The sequence below is a fragment of the Neovison vison genome, chromosome 14, assembly GCF_020171115.1.
Source record: "Neovison vison isolate M4711 chromosome 14, ASM_NN_V1, whole genome shotgun sequence".
In the NCBI taxonomy this organism is placed as follows: domain Eukaryota; kingdom Metazoa; phylum Chordata; class Mammalia; order Carnivora; family Mustelidae; genus Neogale; species Neogale vison.
In genome coordinates, this window is record NC_058104.1 from 11,339,851 (window position 1) to 11,357,294 (window position 17,444).

General features: G+C 52.1%; 1 protein-coding gene across 1 annotated transcript; it reads right to left on the bottom strand.

Moving 5' to 3' along the window:
- Nucleotides 1-7,102: 7,102 nt before the first annotated feature.
- Nucleotides 7,103-14,823, bottom strand: TBL2 (transducin beta like 2). Its single transcript, XM_044232823.1, has 7 exons — nucleotides 14,657-14,823; nucleotides 13,118-13,248; nucleotides 12,664-12,848; nucleotides 12,040-12,191; nucleotides 11,577-11,703; nucleotides 10,867-11,019; nucleotides 7,103-10,637 (listed from the first exon to the last, which is right to left on the bottom strand). The coding sequence occupies exons 1-7, from the start codon at nucleotides 14,784-14,786 to the stop codon at nucleotides 10,175-10,177; spliced, it is 1,341 nt and encodes a 446-aa protein (XP_044088758.1). The 5' UTR covers nucleotides 14,787-14,823; the 3' UTR covers nucleotides 7,103-10,174.
- Nucleotides 14,824-17,444: the final 2,621 nt, after the last annotated feature.

Sequence of the window (17,444 nt, forward strand, 5' to 3'; positions counted from 1 at the left end):
TAGAGTTGATCAACTCTGCTCCAACTCATTCTGGAAAGTGGAGCATACACGCTGGGGTACAAGCAGACTTTGAAAGCGATGGGACTTGGCTAAACAGAACTAGTCATTCTTGCCAACAGCTGCCCAGCCTGGAGGGAATCTGACATAGAATACTGTGCCATGTTGGCCAGACCTGGTGTCCGTCACTACAGTGGCAACAATGTTGACCTGGGCACAGCTTGTGAGAAATACTACAGGGGCACCTGGGTGGCTCAGTGGGTTAAAGCCTCTGCCTTCGGCTCAGGTCATGATCCCAGGGTTCTGGGATCAAGGCCCGCATTGGGCTCTATGCTTGGCAGGGGACCTGCTTCCCTCTCTCTCTCCTTTCCTGCCTCTCTGCCTTCCTGTGATCTCTGTCAAATAAATAAATAAAAATTTTAAAAAAAAAGAAAAAGAAATACTACAGACTGTGCACAGTGGCCATCACTGACCCAGGTCCTACTGATATCATTAGAATCATGCAAGGACAGACCCAGGAAAAGAAAATCACACAGAATTTCTCTTTAATCAAACAGCCAGAGGTTGTTTAAAGAGAAAAAGACGCCTGGGTGGCTCAGTTGGTTGGACGACTGCCTTCGGCTCAGGGCGTGATCCTGGAGTCCCGGGATCGAGTCCCACATCAGGCTCCCAGCTCCATGGGGAGTCTGCTTCGCTCTCTGACCTTCTCCTCGCTTGTGCTCTCTCTCACTGTCTCTCTCTCTCAAATAAATAAATAAAATCTTAAAAAAAAAAAAAGAGAGAAAAAGAAAAAAAAAAAAAGAAAAGAAAAGAAAAGAATATGGCCAGTACGGGCTAGTCAGAGGCAGAAAGAGACCAGGGCTGCCCCAAGTATGAGGAATAATAACACCCCCCCCCCACATACACACACTAAGAAGCTCGTTAAAGTGCATATTCCCGGGCCCTGTCCCTAAGGCTTTTGTTTTTATTTTTTTGTTTTTTTTTAAGATTTTATTTATATATTTGACAGACAGAGATCACAAGTAGGCAGAGAGGCAGGCAGAGAGAGAGGGGGAAGCAGGCTCCCCGCTGAGCAAAGAGCCTGATGCGGGGCTCGATCCCAAGACCCTGAGATCATGACCTGTGCCGAAGGCAGAGGCTTTAACCCACTGAACCACCCAGGAGCCCCTGTCCCTGAGGTTTATCTCCAGAGTTCAGTGGTCCAGCTTGGGCATGTATATTTTGTTTTCATTATATTTATCTTAATATACAATACCTCCATATGCTAGAAAGTTAAAAGGGTACGATGATGTTAGTACTTCTGAAGCTGGTAGTGGGTAGTGGGGGCTCATGATACTGTTCTCCCTACTTTCTTTACACTCTGAAACTTTCTTTTTTTTTTTAAGATTTTATTTATTTATTTGGCAGAGAGAGACACAGCGAGAGAGGGAACACAAGCAGAGGGAGTGGGAGAGGGAGAAGCAGGCTTCCCGCTGAGCAAGGAGCCCCATGCGGGGCTCCATCCCAGGACACTGGGATCTTGACCCGAGCCGAAGGCAGAGGCTTTAACCCACTGAGCCACCCAAGCGCCCCGCTCTGAAACTTTCTATAATAAACACTTTTTAAGAGGTATGCTGTGGGGGCGCCTGGGTGGCTCAGTGGGTTAAGCCTCTGCCTTCGGCTCAGGTCATGATCTCAGGGTCCTGCGATGGAGTCCCACATCGGGCTCTCTGCTCAGCAGGGAGCCTGCTTCCTCCTCTCTCTTTCTGCCTACTTGTGATCTCTCTCTGTCAAATAAATAAAATCTTAAAAAAAAAAAAAAAAGAGGTATGCTGTGAAGTTCCCAGGTTAAAACAATAAAATGAGCCCTTCCCTTTCTCCCTCCCCCATCCCATAGTCACCGTGCCTCCACGGCCTCACCTTCCAGAGTGATTTCTCTTTTTTTTGGTAATTTATTTGAAATTTATTTGAGATTTTCCTTGCTTCTTAATGTTGGCCTGTACTGCTATAAACGTCCCTCTTAGAACCACTTCTGTTGCATCCCAAAGATTTCGGACTGTTGTGTTTTCATTTTCTTTTGTTTCCATGTTTTTTTTTTTTTTAATTTCCTCTTTGATCTCTTTGTTGACCCATTCATTGTTTTGTGGCATATTATTCGACCTCCCTGTATTTAACGCTCTTTCCAGATTTTTTTCTTGTGATTGATTTCTGGCTTCCTAGCACTGTGGTCAGAAAAGATTCATGGAACGACTTTGTCGATCTTTTAGAATTTGTCGAGACTTGTTTTGTGGCCTCAGATGTGATCGCTTCTGGAGAATGTTCCATGTGCAGTAGAAAGGAATGTATAGCCTGCTGTCTTACGGTGGAATGTTCTGAATATATCTGTTAAATCCAGCTGGTCCAATGCGTCATTCAAAGCCACTGTTTCCTTGTTGATTTTCGGTTCGAAATGATCTGTCCTTTGCGGTAAGTGGGGTGTTAAAGTCCCCTGAGTGTACACCTTGCCGATCAGGAGTCTGACACCGGGCTGAGATCAAAGTACATTCCTTCCTAAAGTCTGTAAAGGAGAATAGCTTTCCTTTCTTTTTTCAGCTTCTTCTAGAAGCTGCCCACTTTCCTTGCTTCATGGCTCCTTCCTCTGTCTTCAAACCCTACAACATCAGAGTGAGTGAGACGGAACACAAGCAGGGGGAGTGGGAGAGGGACAAGCAAGCCTCCCGCCGCACAGGGAGCCCAACTTGGTGAAGAGGAGGAAGGGCGGGGGGAGTCCCTGGGATGTACCAGCAAGCCATTAGGATGAGAACTCCGTCTGAATCCTTCCATGTATTGTGTGGTTTAAAAACCTACAAGCCGGGGCGCCTGGGTGACTCGGTGGGTTAAGGCCTCTGCCTTTGGCTCAGGTCGTGATTCTGGCTCAGGTCCTGGGATCGAGCCCCAAATCAGGTTCTCTGCTCAGCAGGGAGCCTGTTTCCCTCCCCCTCTCTCTCTGCCTACTTGTGCTCTCTGCCTGTCAAATAAAATCTTGGAAAAAAAAAAAAACAACACAAAACAAAACCCCGTAAGCCAAGCTCTATTCCTGACCCTCCTCTTAAAGCAGCTTCAGGTTCTGGGAGTTTGAAGGCTGTGCCCCAAACCGCAGGCTGGTTAAAGGCTTCCGCGTCCCTGGGTCAGGTGTGGGAAAGGTTCCTTCTGACAGGAGGTGTCCAGAATGAGCCCCCTGGTGGGCATTCAGGGAGCCTGAGGCCCCAGGGGCAACTGGGGAAGGTTCCAGGGAGGTGGCAGTCCTTTTATTCAGCTGACTGGCTCTCTTTTAGGCAGTAAGAATGCCGAAATGAATGAGACTTGTCCTCCTGTCCTCCAGACGGTCAAAGCACTTGGCACACAATGTGGGGCAGAGACAGAGGAATGTGAAGGCTTGTGAAAACCATGAGGGGCCATTTTTAAGTTAGTCTGAGGCTATGGGAGGAAAACAGTCTCCAAAGAATTCCTGAGCCAGTGGAGGTCGGGCCCGTGTGGCCGGGGACACGAGCCGGAGGACTTCTGGGGCCAAGCAAGGAATGGGATAGCCCGTGGGGGCCGCTGGCTGGTTAACCGTAGCTTTTCCTCTGCTGAGCACAAGCAGGAAAACACTCACTTGTAGGAACAGGACATGCCCAAGGGCAAGGCCTCGGAAGAATATTCTAAACCAAGGCAGAAGAGTAAAGGGTAGCACCTCCCATGCTTTCGTATAGGAATCCCCTGTAAGCTAATTTTGGAGCTAATAAAGAACAGAGAGGCCCTGGGCTGCCGAAGCAGGATAGGACCTGGGACTTGGTGTTTATACCCCGGCCCTGGGTGATTCTGACACTGGCCACAGCTTGGGAACCAAGAACGTGAGCTCTGGACACGGATCGCGTGGAGTTGAATCCCAGCCCAGGCGTGCACTGCCTCTGCGACTCTGGCAATGCTGTGATAGGGACATTCTAATTGAGTAGAATTAGAATTAGAATCTAATTAGTACCTATCTCAGAGCCGCCGCGAGGGCGGAGGGAGTGGTTACCAGCACCGCACTGAGAACGGGGGCTGGACTTGAAGTTGTGCGCTGGGAGTGGTACCCCTTATCCTCAGACCTGTTTCCGCCGTGGCAGAAGGGGGCCACTAGAGAGGACAAAAAAAAAAAAAAACAAAAAAACGAAAGGGATTAGAGGGTAAAACACAATATTCAATATATTTAACTGAAATTCTTACCAAAAAAAAAAAAAAAAAAATCAGAAAATCCTACTCAATTAGCAAGACTATGCTACCAGCCAGTGAGCAGTTCGAGATGTTTGAGCGAGAGCCTGGGCACCTGTGTTGCAGAGAGAGCATTCACAAGAGGAGGAAAAGCTCTATCAGTCTATTAGAGAAAGCTGGGGTGCTCAGCCCCCCGCCACCCTGTGGCTTCCCTCCTGACCTGTCGGCTTGATCCTGGGGTGTGATGGAGGAATGGTCAAGCTGTGGACGCCTTCCACACACATGCCCTGGCTGCAACTCCTCTGCGGGACACTTGGCAGAACTTAAAGGGGAGACTGGAGCAGCAGGAGTCAGGCCCCAGGTACCAGTGAGTATGCAGGGCTGCTTTCATATATCCAGACCTTCTAGAAGACATACTTGGCTGAACCCTGACAACTCCCAATACTCACTGTATTTCTTTTTTTTTTTCTAAAGATTTTATTTATTTGACAGAGAGAGAGATCACAAGTTGGCAGAGAGGCAGGCAAAGAGGGGGAAGCAGGCTCCCTGCTGAGCAGACAGCCAGACGCAGGCCTCCATCCCAGGACCCTGGGATCACGACCTCAGCTGAAGGCAGAGGCTCAACCCACTGAGCCACCCAGGCGCCCCTGCATTTCGTTTCTGATGGGTTGAGAGCTTAGCTTAGGTTAGGGAACTTGAAACTGTGGACAAAACACCAAGGGTGGTTAACAAGGTTAACGATGCTGGATGTGGCCAAGAGGCCTCCTTCTGGGGGAACCTGTCCTGGCCTCCTCTGGCTATGTCCCTCTCCATGAGGCACAGGATTTGCGGGACCAGGGAAACGGGAACACTCAGCACTTGTGTTCCCGTCTCACTCACCAGACAACAGCTCAGGCACCCACCTCAGATCTTGGAATCTCTGTCCAGAATGACCCAAACCTGTTTCCAAGGCCTACCGGAGCCTCTCCCCTGGGGCCATTTCCACGATGGCACTGCCCCATGGTACACACCTTACAGCCCAGTGCCGGGGGCAGAGGGGGGTAAGAAGTCATGGTTTGCAGCAAATATGATGACACGTGGGAAGTGTGCGTTGGGGCTTCCCTTGCAATGTGGCCAAGAACCAGGTGGGAAGAGAAGCCTAGACCATGTGGGGAAGGGGGCGCTGTGACAGCACACTGTGGCACAGACTGGACTCAGAATTCTATTTCAAGGGCACCTGGGTGGCTCAGTGGGTTAAGCTTCTGCCTTTGGCTCAGGTCATGGTCTCAGGGTCCTGGGATCGAGGCCCGCATCGGGCTCTCTGCTCAGTGGGGAGCCTGCTTCCTCCTCTCTCTCTGCCTGTTTCTCTGCCTACTTGTGATCTCTCTCTCTCTGTCAAATAAATAAATAAAATCTTAAAAAAAAAAAAAAAGAATTCTCTTTCAAACTTGGCCTTTCGGAACGTTATGTCTCGGTGAGGACGGTGGGACATGTTTGGGCTCAGCTGGGTTTTTTAACTTACGACGTGGAGCGGGGATCTCCATTGGTGTTCCTGCTTCTGGCTTTTACAGATGTTGGGGATGTGCCTGATGGCTAAAGGTACGTACCAGAGAGGCCGCTGAAATACTGGGGTGTGCCACTGATTATATGCCTAGGGCGGTTTAACTCTCAGAATACCGATGTTAAGGCCTTTCGATTGCAAGCAAGAATATCCCAATTCAAACGGACTTCATCATAAATAGGAATTTATTGGTTCTTGTAACTGACAAGTCCCGTGGCAGACACGTCAGTGTGTCTGGATCCCACAGCCTCACTGGCATCCTCAGCACGAGGTCTCTGCCCCCTGTGTTAGCTTCCTCCTAGGGCAGGACTGCCCACTGTAATACGCCTAATCCTACTTACTAAGCAGTCCCGTGGACAATTACATCTTTTCTAAAGATCTGGCAAGTCCAGGGACCTGATGATCGGTTACATGCCCACCATGGAGGGTCTCCATCTCTCTCTCCTCTAAGTCGTGTGGATTGTGGATTAAGAGTCGGGGAAGTGTAGTTCACCAAATGAGAATTAAGATGTGGATGTCCGGAGGCCGGCTGAGGCAAAATCAATAGTGGGTTTTGGGGATCAAAGGCTTAGTACTCAAGTTAGCCGCTACTCACGTGATCAAGAAAATGCAGACGAGGGGCGCCTGGGTGGCTCAGTGGGTTAAAGCCTCTGACTTCGACTCGGGTCATGATCTCAGGGTCCTGGGATAGAGCCCCACATCGGGCTCTCTGCTCAGCAGGGAGCCTGTCTCCCCCTCTCTCTCTGCCTGCCTCTCTGCCTACTTGTGATCCATCTGTCAAATAAATAAAATCTTAAAAAAAAAAAAAAAAGGGAAACGCGAATGGACTCAAACCGGGTGTGCGTGTGGAAAAGTGGAGAGCAGGCTCATTCTCCAGCAGCCCAGAACTCTGGAATCAGAGTTGGCAGCTTGAAGAAATGGGAGACTTGGAAATGCCCTGACACGCTTAGAAGCCACAGCACAACTGCATACAGCAATCGGGCCTTCAGTTGCTGTGGCCAGTCCTGCAATGCCAACCTGTGCCCCTCCGTGCGCCTCTGCCTCGAGAGCGGGGTGTGGAACCAAGCCACGTTCACCAATAAGACGCTGCCTCTGGTAGAGAAGTACATGAACCCCCAAATTACTACGTTTCTAGATCTGTGGCCAATTGGGGGCAATGTTCGGTCTACCTAACGCTGAGACAGTCCACTATCACTGATGACTCATCGCGACAGTATGTGCTTCCTACCCCCATTCATCTTGCAGAGGAGGAGCCTTCCTACCTTGATGGAAACTGACCAAGGCTATTAATAGGCTTTTAATTGTGCACTTTTGTGGTTTAAATACCATGTTCTATTTTTGATGACTGATAAAAATAGGCTATGTACCACCATGTAAAATATATTCCCGGCTTTTTATTTTGAAAAATTGCAAACCCACAGAAGTTGAGATAGTAATACTAAAATATTAATGCTGCCTTCACACACAGAGTTTTCATCAGAAACACACAGCGGCCTCTGCTCTGTGTTCATGTCCAGATACCTTCTTCCATGCTGACAAGAGAAGCGGCCTTGACATTAGTGACACTGTGAGAGGAGAGGTGTCCTCAGGAAGTCCCGAGGCTTTTTCTGCTTCACTTGTCTCATGAGACACTCACGGCCCTACAAAACCCTCAGGACAGGCTTCATTCCCATTTTACAGATGAGGAAACAAACTCAGAGAGCGGCCCTATGATCCGTCTGCTCAAGGTTTCAGGTCAGTCAGCGACCCGGCCGAACCTGGAGCCAAAGACATCTGACTTCAGTAACTCAACATACTATGCTCACTTGCCTCCTGGACACAGAGTGAGAGTCAAGCCAGAACCAGACAGATGTGCAAAGAAGTGTTTTAGCCTCGTTCTTCTGACACCCTGAAAGCAAATATTCACCAGGACCCATGTACATAGCATTATAAACCAGGAGTCTGTTATCAGGAGTATAAAACCACAAAGGACATTGAGAGGGACAGTGCACACAGAGGGCATCGAAATGTCTGCTAACCGGCCCCACAGCTTGACTTCAATATTTATTGAGTGCTCACTCTGTCCCTGGTATAGTGCTTGGGATACAGAGCAAATAAAAAGGACAAAGATCTGCCCTTGTGGAGCTCACATTTCCGGAGCTTAATGGAACAATCCAGAAGCTCCCAATGAGAGACTGGTGGACTGCATCTGGCCCACATTAGTGTCCTGTTTGGTCCGCATAGTGTTTAATTTTTGCCTTTTTCCAATAAATCGCCAGCTTCTAGCTTCTCTCAAACAAGCAGCTTCTGCTGGATTCCCGAGTAATAAGTAGCAGCCGCCCTTCTCCTCCCTCACCTTGGACACGGGCCCTCCGGAGATCACTTCAGTTTCCCCCCATTTCCCACCGTCTTGCACCCGGGCCGGTGTGACCCCATGCCTGCATCTGCGTTTTCCACTTGACCTTCCTAAGTATTCAGCCCCAGGAGCAAACAAGTATCCACACAAGATAATTTCAAGACGGCCTTAGGTAAACACAAAACACAAATCAAGTAAGCTACTGTGACAGGTGAGAAGTGATTGGTGGAAAGGGCTACTTCAGACTGGGTGGTCAGGGAGGGTTCTCTGTCAAGTGTAACTGGACGGAGGACTGAATTACGACAAGCCTGTTAAGCCGGCCAACAGCAAAGAAAAAGGCTTCCAAGCAGAGGGCACAGCTTCTTGGGACAGAACTTGGCTTGGCCAAATCTGTAAGAGCAAGGTTGGGGTGGCTGGCAGAGTGGTAACGAGATCACAGAGGAAGGAAGAAGCCAGATTACATAGGACCTTGTAGGCCATGACGAGAATTTTGGATTTTATTCCGAGTGCGATGGGAAGCCTCTGGAAGGCTTGGGAACAATGTGCTCTGGTTTACATTTTCAAAAATCACTCTGCTACGTAGAGAGTGACTTAACGAGGCAAGGGAGGAAGCAGTGAGACCCGTGAGGAAGCAACCTTATCACAGTCCAGTAGGTGACAGCGGTTAGGGCCAGGATGATAACAGAAAAGATGGAGAGAAACAGATTCAGGATATCATCTCGAGTCCAACCAAAAGAATTTGCTGATGGAGTGGAATGGTAGGAGTGAGGGTAGGCAGGAGGGATTCATGAAAAAGAGAGTCCGTCATCAAGGATAACTCCAAGGTTATGCCTCGTTCAAATATTTAGGATATTTGGGGAGGCCTCGGTTTTAGGGAAAGAGAGAGCAAGAACGTGATTTCAGATGAATGCATTTTGCCAAGATTCAAGGCTTCTGGATCCTCGTGTTCCTTCTCCCACACCGAAATAGTCTCAAACCCAAAACATTTGAACTTCGAAATGCGGCATCTTTTACCAACTTCAACTTCAGATCCATTGCCTGAGTCCCGATTCAGTCCTCTCTCGCCTTGACTTTCCCAGCAGCCGTCCACAGCTATGAATTAACTAGCAGAAAGCGCTTGATAGCCACATGCCCCCTCTCCCATTAGCCATGCCTGACGGCAGTAATCATATCCTGTTCGTTTTTATCTCCAGTGCCTAGTGCTGTGCTGGACACAGAGCGGACACTGAAATACAGGACAAACTGAAAACAGGATGTAACCTTGAAGAGAAGAGTCCAATCCTAGAATCCTATGATTCCTCTACCCGACTTAAAGCAGAACCAGATACAACACATATGATCAAGTTCCAGAAACTTCGCCTTCCCAAGGGAATGTATTTCTTTCCTTTCATTTAGTTTCAAACTCCACTGAGTCCCACTTTTACCTGGTTGTTAGTAAGTGGCTGACAGGCAACACATATTAGTACTCTTTCCCACATCGAGGGACTTTATACGTGCATACCTTCACAACACCTCTGTAATAAGTAGGTCGAGAGAAAATCTAACGTCCATTTTACAAATAAAAAAACTGAGGCACAGAATGGAATCCCTTAATTCCCCTTCAATGGAGGTAGGAGCTTCGCCCGGATTAAGACTAGCCCTTCCTTGACACCACAGCACAGAGGAAAATACCCCAGGCTCCCAGCCCTGCCAAGACCGCTGGTTAGTACTCAGGTGTCCCCTAGGTTTTGCCTCCACAATAACAAACTCCTTTGGGTACCAGGGTGTGATGCCACAAGGTCAAGGTCATGTCCTCTCTCTCTCTCTCCAATTTACTCCTTCCCTCTGTGCCTGGTGAAGACAGAGTCCCTCCCTCGGGCCCAGGAGAAAGAGAAGCACCTTGGTCATTAGTCTGGGAGGTCATGTAAGGCCAGGAGTCACAACCGGCAAGAAGAGAGAGAGAGATCAAAGTAGGCAAGAATAGTTTCAATGGGGAAAAGGGAGAGAGGAGCCGCCACTGAGAAAATCAGAATACTCCTTTCAAAAGGTTCCCAGCTGGGGAGTCCCCGCGAAGAAAGGGCAGCCGCGGCGGCAGCAGCATGCCCGATCTTTCCTGCCAGACCCTCCCAGAGTCATTTCTTCAAGGCGCCCAGGCTTCTCAGAGCCTCCTGGGCCTGGGTCAGCTGCTGCTGCAGCCTCTGGCGGGTGCTCTCGTTGGAGGCCCGCTTCAGGAGGCCCTGCATTTCCTCCACCACTGCCCGGTGGCCGGGGGTGTTGTGGAAAAGCCGCACTGCCCGGTCCCCACAGGAGGCCAGAAGCCGGCCAGTGATGTCAAAGGACAAGTCAGTGATACACTCCCCATGGACCTGCTCAAAGCTCTCCTCCTTCTCACCCCGCCGGGTGTTGTAGAGATGAATACTGCTGCCACTGGCCAAGGCCAAGACCTGGGCATCTGGGGAGAGTGCCAGGCGGCACGGCGTGGTGCTCGCAGCTTCAAAGCAGCCTGTCCTCAGCAAGTAGGGATCCTGCTGCTTCTTGTACTCCACGTCTGTGTCCCACAGTTTCCACGTACCATCCTTGGAGACCGAGGCCATCCTGCAGCATGGAAAATCACGGCTCTAGCCCCAACACACCCTGAGCGGGGAGGGCACCAGGATGGCGTGAGGGGCTCCAGCTAGGAAGCCAAATGCACGGCCAGGCCTACCTCCTGCTGAAGCCCGGGCACTCTACCCACTTCAGAGTGGCAGCAGAGATAGGGAAAAGGGCCCTGGTTGCCAAGAGGGGCTGGGAGGCACCAGTAAGACGTCAGAGAGGAGGCACTCACCGGCGGGAGTCGTTGGAGAAAGCGAAGAAGTGGACGGCCGCGGAGTGGCCCTTCAGTTCGAAGGCTCGCACGACCTCCTGGAAGTCGCTTTTCTTCCCAAAGCACACTTCCCAGACTTTTACATCTGGGGTGAAGCCACAGGAGGCCACGAACCTGCCACACAACCAGGTTCCTTTACAACTTCACTTTAAGGGTATCTCATTTCTGCCAACCCGCTAAACCTCGTAACAGTCAATCATCTTATGCGTACATAACGCCGTTTTTTGTTTTTTTTTTTTTTTAAAGATTTTATTTATTTATTTGACAGAGAGAGATCACGAGTAGGCAGAGAGGCAGGCAGAGAGAGAGAGGAGGAAGCAGGCTCCCCGCTGAGCAGAGAGCCCGATGCGGGACTCGATTCCAGGACCCTGAGATCCTGACCTGAGCCGAAGGCAACGGCTTAACCCACTGAGCCACCCAGGCGCCCCAACGCCGTGTCTTTTAAAACCGCTTTTATACGCAGGACTCAATCCATCTTCGTAACCACTCTGTAAGGTACGTAATACCCCCAGCCCAGCCTTCTAAAAACTACAGATGAACAGAGACTAAGGGCTTGGATCTAGGCGTCCTGATTCCACACCGTACGCTCTTTCCCGTTTGAAGCTGGCTCTCTGCTCTGTCCCTGGCCACAACTTCTGCCCACCCCCGACGCCAAGTCCCTCCTTCCTCACCTGCTACAGGGGGAGATAGCAGCATGCGTGTTGTTCATCTGGTTGGTGTTGATGGTCGACAGCACGTGACCTTTCAGATTCCAGATGAGGATAGTCGTGTCACTGGAAGCAGTCATGATGAACTTCCCTGAGAGGGGAAGGACCAGGGGGGTGGTGACAGGAACTGGGGTCAATGACCTAACCAAGTGTCATTCTCTGAGGAGACACTTACAAAGGCCTCTGCTGTCTCAAATCTCCATGCTCCCCTCCTGGGCCAAGGGTCCCCAAAGATCAGGATTTTGCTCAAGACTGTGGGTCTTACCTGCCTCCGCTGGGGACCTGCTGTGGCTCTGGGACACCAGGGGAGCCCAGAGCCAGAGACCTTTCGTCACACTAGAACTCAGCGTAACTCTAGGCAGCGCTAACGCATTCCGCAGGTAACTGGTGCTATTTCTTCTAGTCTTACCCTCTGAACGCCTCTTACCTGTGTCCGCGATGCCAATGTTGATGACGGGTGCCTTGTGCTTTTTAGGAAAGTCTTCCGGGTTGGCTGTGAAGGTGTAGCCTCCATCCTCTCGCTTGGTCATCTTGAAGACGCGAAGGGTGTCTCCGTTGGCCAGCCAGACGATGAAGGCTCTAGAGACAGGTAGCAGACAAGGCACTCGTTCGTTTGGAGGCCTCTGTGCGCCAGGTTCTGTGCTAGGCTCTGAGGAAAACCACGGTCTTCCTTCTTGCCCCAGTCAGCCCTGCAACTTAACCCCTTCGTTCAAAACCTCTTAACACTCCTCAGAAGATATGACTCTCGTAGCTTTGGCTCCTTCAGAGTTTAGAAAACCGTTATCATGGCTTCCAAAACGACTCTGGAGCCGGGCTTCATCTGGTACTTCCCAAGAAGGAACACATCCTCCCCTCTCTGCTTTCTGGCTGTGTGAAATGCAGAGACCTCCACGGAGCCCCGGGAGGTGCTCAAGCTGTCCGCATCTGCTTTCTGCCACACCCCAGGGAGATCCAGGGTCCCCCCATCCCCCCTCCCATCACTATCCCAAGTCAGGTGTGGGAAGGACATAAAGCCTGGGGCTGGGCTCCTGCGGGCAGAGCTGCGTCCCACCTGCAGTCGGGGCTGAAGCGCACCAGGGTGGCGTGGTCCAGCTCCACGTTGGCTCTCATGCTGCGATGCTCCCGCTGCAGGAAGTCCTTGGTGCTCCAGATGCGGACGGTGCGATCGTCCGCGCAGGTGGCCAGGTACTTGCCATTGCTGCTAAAGTCCATGCAAGATATGTTCCCACTGTGGCTCTGAGGGAAGGGTTGCAGGAAGTATGAACAGGGACCCCTTGGGCAGACGGGGTCTGCTGCCTGGATTAACTGCAAGCTGGTGATGGGGTGTCGTGAGGAGGGATGGGAATGGGGCATCCCCACGGATCTGGGTCAGAAGCGGAAGACTCTATCACGTGCATGGAATACTAGCGAGGAAAAGTCTGCGGGGGGAGGGGGAGGTGTGAGTCTGTGTGAGTCTTTGTGTGTGTGTGTGTGTGTGTGTGCGCTGAGCACGGGTGCCCATGTACCTTCAATGCCCCGGCCAGGAGGCGGTGCGAGAAGTTGTGCTGTTGAGGCTTCTCCTTGCGAATTCGTTGATGCTGCTTCTGCTTCTTGGATCTCAAGGACTTGTCAAGTGGCAATCCATTCGCTTTTTGGCCTATGAGGAGGGGCCGTGTCATGGACCCATTCACTCGCTCACTCGGCCTTTCTGACCATCTGTGACTGGCCAGACGTGGAGTGCAGCAGCAAAAGGTGACCAGACAGGGACCCAGGCTGGTCCGTGGCTTGGGATGTGGGCAAACTGGGTTTGGGATCAGACTGGGCTGGGACTGTGTCTGTACCACCGAGTGATCTGTTAGTCCATACAGCACCTCGGTGCAAATTAGAAAAGGCGCCCTCTCTGGGCCCGCACAGCTCAGCGGGTACACAGCACAGGACCCAAGTGCAGGTCACCGGCCACACATCCCTAAGTAGGGAAAAACCTGCAGGACCAAATCTGGCGGCCCCGGCCTTGGGCAAGTTGCTTCACTGGGCTTTCGTCTCCTTAAAGAGAAGAGAGGATGACCCCCACGCAAGCAATGGAGGCCCGGACGACTCCCAGAGAGAACTGGGGATGAGAGGCAGGGAGTCGACACCTGTGGAGCTCCAACCCTGTGCCCGAAGGGCGCCAGTCCCTTTTGCATAAAACAAATGTTTCCGCTGAGAAGCAGGCCAGGTGCAAGGCTGGCTTTGTTAGGTTACTGCAGACGCCCCTCAATTCCTCCAGGAAATACAGCGACTAAGGCCGGTGGGCGGAGACCACCACGATCTGCCCTCTCCGGCCTCGTTCCACCAGCACCCGCCCCCACCCCTGCTCCGCTCACATCAGGGTCCCATCAAATGCCCTCCGAGAACCGCCTGCCTTCACGCCCGTTGCCTTTGCCAGCGATGCGCTTCCTTCCTCCTTGGCCACACGGACACATCCATCCTTCCAGACCCCACGCCACGTGCTTCCTACTCAGAGAAGACTTCCTTGACCCCCACCGCCCCCAACGAAAAAAGCAGCGCTGATCGCTCCCACCCTCGGGTTTCCAGTCGCTAGAACCGACCTCCTCCCTGAAACCGACTTCACTCTATTTTTCGCTTACACTTTCGGGGGTTCTGCCTTACGCGCTCCCTAAAGGATCCCCACCCCACCCGCCCCGCCCCCACCTATTAAGAACTAGCCGGGAGCGCTGACAAATGCGGGTCCGCCTCCCCTCACCCCTCCCCGCTTTCCTGAAATAACGAGCTAGTGGCGAGCTGCGGAGTTTGCAAGCTCGCAGCGGCCCCGGGGGGACGCGGAGGCGGAGCGGGACAGCTCCTCGGCCGAGACGGCGGCAGCGCGGGACGCAGCCTGCAACTGCGGGCGCCACCAGCCCGGCGAGCCGCTACCTCGTCTCGGGAAACGAACGAAGCTCACTTCGCCGAAGGAGAAACTGAGGCCCCCGGGGGTCCGCGGCACCCCTGCCGGGCCCAAAGCGCACGTCGCACGACGGGGAGGTCCCCGCGGGTCGCCCCCACCCGCCCCGCCCCGCCCCACTAACCGGCGGACCGGCTGCACGTCTCCTCCTCCGCGCGCAGCCACCCCCGCGCTACCGCCGCCGTCGCCATCAGGGCCAGCAGCCCGAGCAGCAGCGACAGGCCCATCAGCTCCGGCATCTGCGGCAGCTCCATGCTGGCAGGCCCGCTGCCACCTCAGCCTCCGGCGACGCGGGCGCCAGCACGCCTCCGCGGGGCCGCGCACGTACGCGAGGCGGGGTCTGGCCGTTGGCCCGTCCCGAGGGGCGGGATCTGGCCGTTGGGCACCCGGCGGGGCGGGGCCTGAGCGTTGGCGCTTCCGAAAGGGCGGGGCTTGGCGGTGCCCGGCTCGCGGGGCGGGGCCTGAGCGTTGGAACGTACCCGAGGGGCGGGGCTTGGCCGTTAGTACGTCTCGCGGGGCGGGGCCTGGTCGTCGGAGCTTTCCGAGGGGCGGGGCTTGCGCCTCCGGGGTTTGGCTGCGTCGCCTTCGCAGGTCAAGGGATGGGTTTGTTGGTTCTGCCGAGTCCTCCCGAGCAGTTTACTGATAATCGTTTGTTCAAGGCGCTGTTCCAGCCATCACCACAGTGGATCCTTTCGAGGAAGCAACACGGGGATGAGGTCGTCTGGATGGACCAGTGTGTGCCAGGACGAAAGACAGAAGGAAAATCGGGAGGCGGCTGCCGGGATCCGAGAGGGAGGTGATAAGGGTCTAGACTTAGGGGTGGCCTGGGGAGTGGAAAGGAACTTGAAAAGACTTTTAACGAGAGAGTTTTATTTTGAAATTAGTGAGTCGCAAGGAGTTTGGGAGAACCAGCAGGAAGGTTCCCCGTATACCTTTACCAGGTTTCCCCCAGGGGTGACATCTCACATAACTTATTGTGCGATATCAAAACCCGGAGGCTGGGGATAGGTCTACGGAGCTCGTTCTGATTTAGCCAAAAAGGAGATATTCGGGGCGCCTGGGTGGGTCAGTCGTTAAGTGTCTGCCTTGGGTTCGGATCATGATCCCAGGGTTCTGGGGATCGAGCCGCATTTGGGCTCCCTGCTCCAAGGGAAGCTTTCTTCTCCCTCTCCCCCTGCTTGCGCTCCCTCTGTGCCTGCCAAATAAATAAATAAAATATTTAAAAAGAGAAAAAGAGACATTCTGAACGACTAGTTGATGGGGTTTAAATTCGACCTGCTTCCCAGGACGGAGCAGTGCCCCACGGGCCTCCCAGCCTGCAACCCAGAGTGAGTTGAAATACCAGGGTCAGGGATTCCAGATTCAAAGGTTTCCGTGCCCACCAGGGAACGTGTCCTGAGAGTGCAGGATCTCGGGCCTTTAGAAGGGACCCTCTAAGGAGAAGGGCTGTGCAGAGAACAGGTGACAGACAGACCGGTAAGCTTGGTGGAGGGCATAGATCCAGTCAGAGAGCAAATGGAGTGTGGCCTCATTTCCTTCCCTTTTGTCCTTGGGGGTGGGGTGGGGTGGGGTGAGGTTGACATTGACTCATCTGTGGGCAGTGGGGTGGGGTGTCCAGAACATCCTGGGGCTTTTCCTCCTTAATTTGCTATTTAGAACTATAGGACTGGCCACGAACCACTATATCACCTAGAGACAAAGCTGTGCTTTTTTTTCCTAGTTATTTAAACAATCTCTACACCCGTTGTGGGGCTCAAATTTATGACCCCCAGATCAAGAGTCAGATGTTCTTCTGACTGAGCCAGCCAGATGCCCGGACAAAGCTGTGCCTTTAAGAACTTCATTCACCAAGCATTTTTTGCATAGGACATTCATTGATTGGGAGCTTTGCCTTTCATTTAATCTCCCATTCCCATTCCACAGATTAGGATAGTAATGCTCTAGGAAGTGCCCATTAAGTGACTTTGCAGAGATCGCATGGATGAAGAGTGAACGTGGGGACACATGCAGGTCTGTGACTCCATAATCTATGGATGTGGGGGACAAGGAGAAGAAAGAGTAGGGCTCTGCGGAGAGCTCAGTCAAGACTATAGGATTCCCACATCAGGAGTTACTTGATTTTTCTAGCGGCCTTTAAGGCCAGTGATGCTATGAAATTAAACAAATGAAAAAAAATTAGGCTCAGGTCAGGTGACTTACCCAAGGTCAACAAGGAAGCAAGAGATACATCTCCTTGGGGTGGGTGGTAAACTGGGGTCGGCTACACTCCGAGACCCATCCTCCTCCTACCTCGCCACGTGGTGATGATAAGGTCTGCCTCTCACCCGAAGGAGTCACAGCGGGAAGCCGAGGTTAGCTTGTGGAAGGACAACCAGTGACAAAGCAAGACTTGGGAAGGCTGGGCAGATCAGGGAGGGAGCTCTCTACCCATGGGTTTGTGGGGGGCAGGGAGACTTGGTTGTATGGGCTGCAGACCAGCATTGTTGGAAATGTAAATTCTTTTTTTAAAGATTTTATTTATTTGACAGACAGAGATCACAAGTAGGCAGAGAGGCAGGCAGAGAGAGAGGAAGGCAAGCAGGCTCGGGCTCGATCCCAGGACCCTGGGATCATGACCTGAGCGGAAGGCAGAGGCTTTAACCCACTGAGCCACCCAGGCGCTCCGGAAATGTAAATTTTTAGACTCCATTCCAGACCTGCTGACTCAGAAACTCTGGACATGGGGGTCCCTGGCAATCTGTATTTTAAAAAGCCCCACTAGCTAAGTGATTCTGATGCATACATAGTATGGGGATTTAACTAATTTAAATTTATTTATTATTTATTATTTAACTGATTTAGCACACTGATTTAACCAACTTGAGCTCCAAACAGGTGCTGTTTGCAGCTCAAAGCATCTTCTCACAGTGCTT

Coding starts and splice junctions, on each gene's coding strand:
- TBL2 (XM_044232823.1), bottom strand. CDS start 14,786: ATGGAGCTGCCGCAGATGCCGGAGCTGATGGGCCTGTCGCTGCTGCTC. Junction 13,249..14,656: donor GACGTGCAGCCGGTCCGCCG/GTTAGTGGGGCG, acceptor CCCTCCTCATAG/GCCAAAAAGCGAATGGATTG. Junction 12,849..13,117: donor TCCTGGCCGGGGCATTGAAG/GTACATGGGCAC, acceptor CCCTTCCCTCAG/AGCCACAGTGGGAACATATC.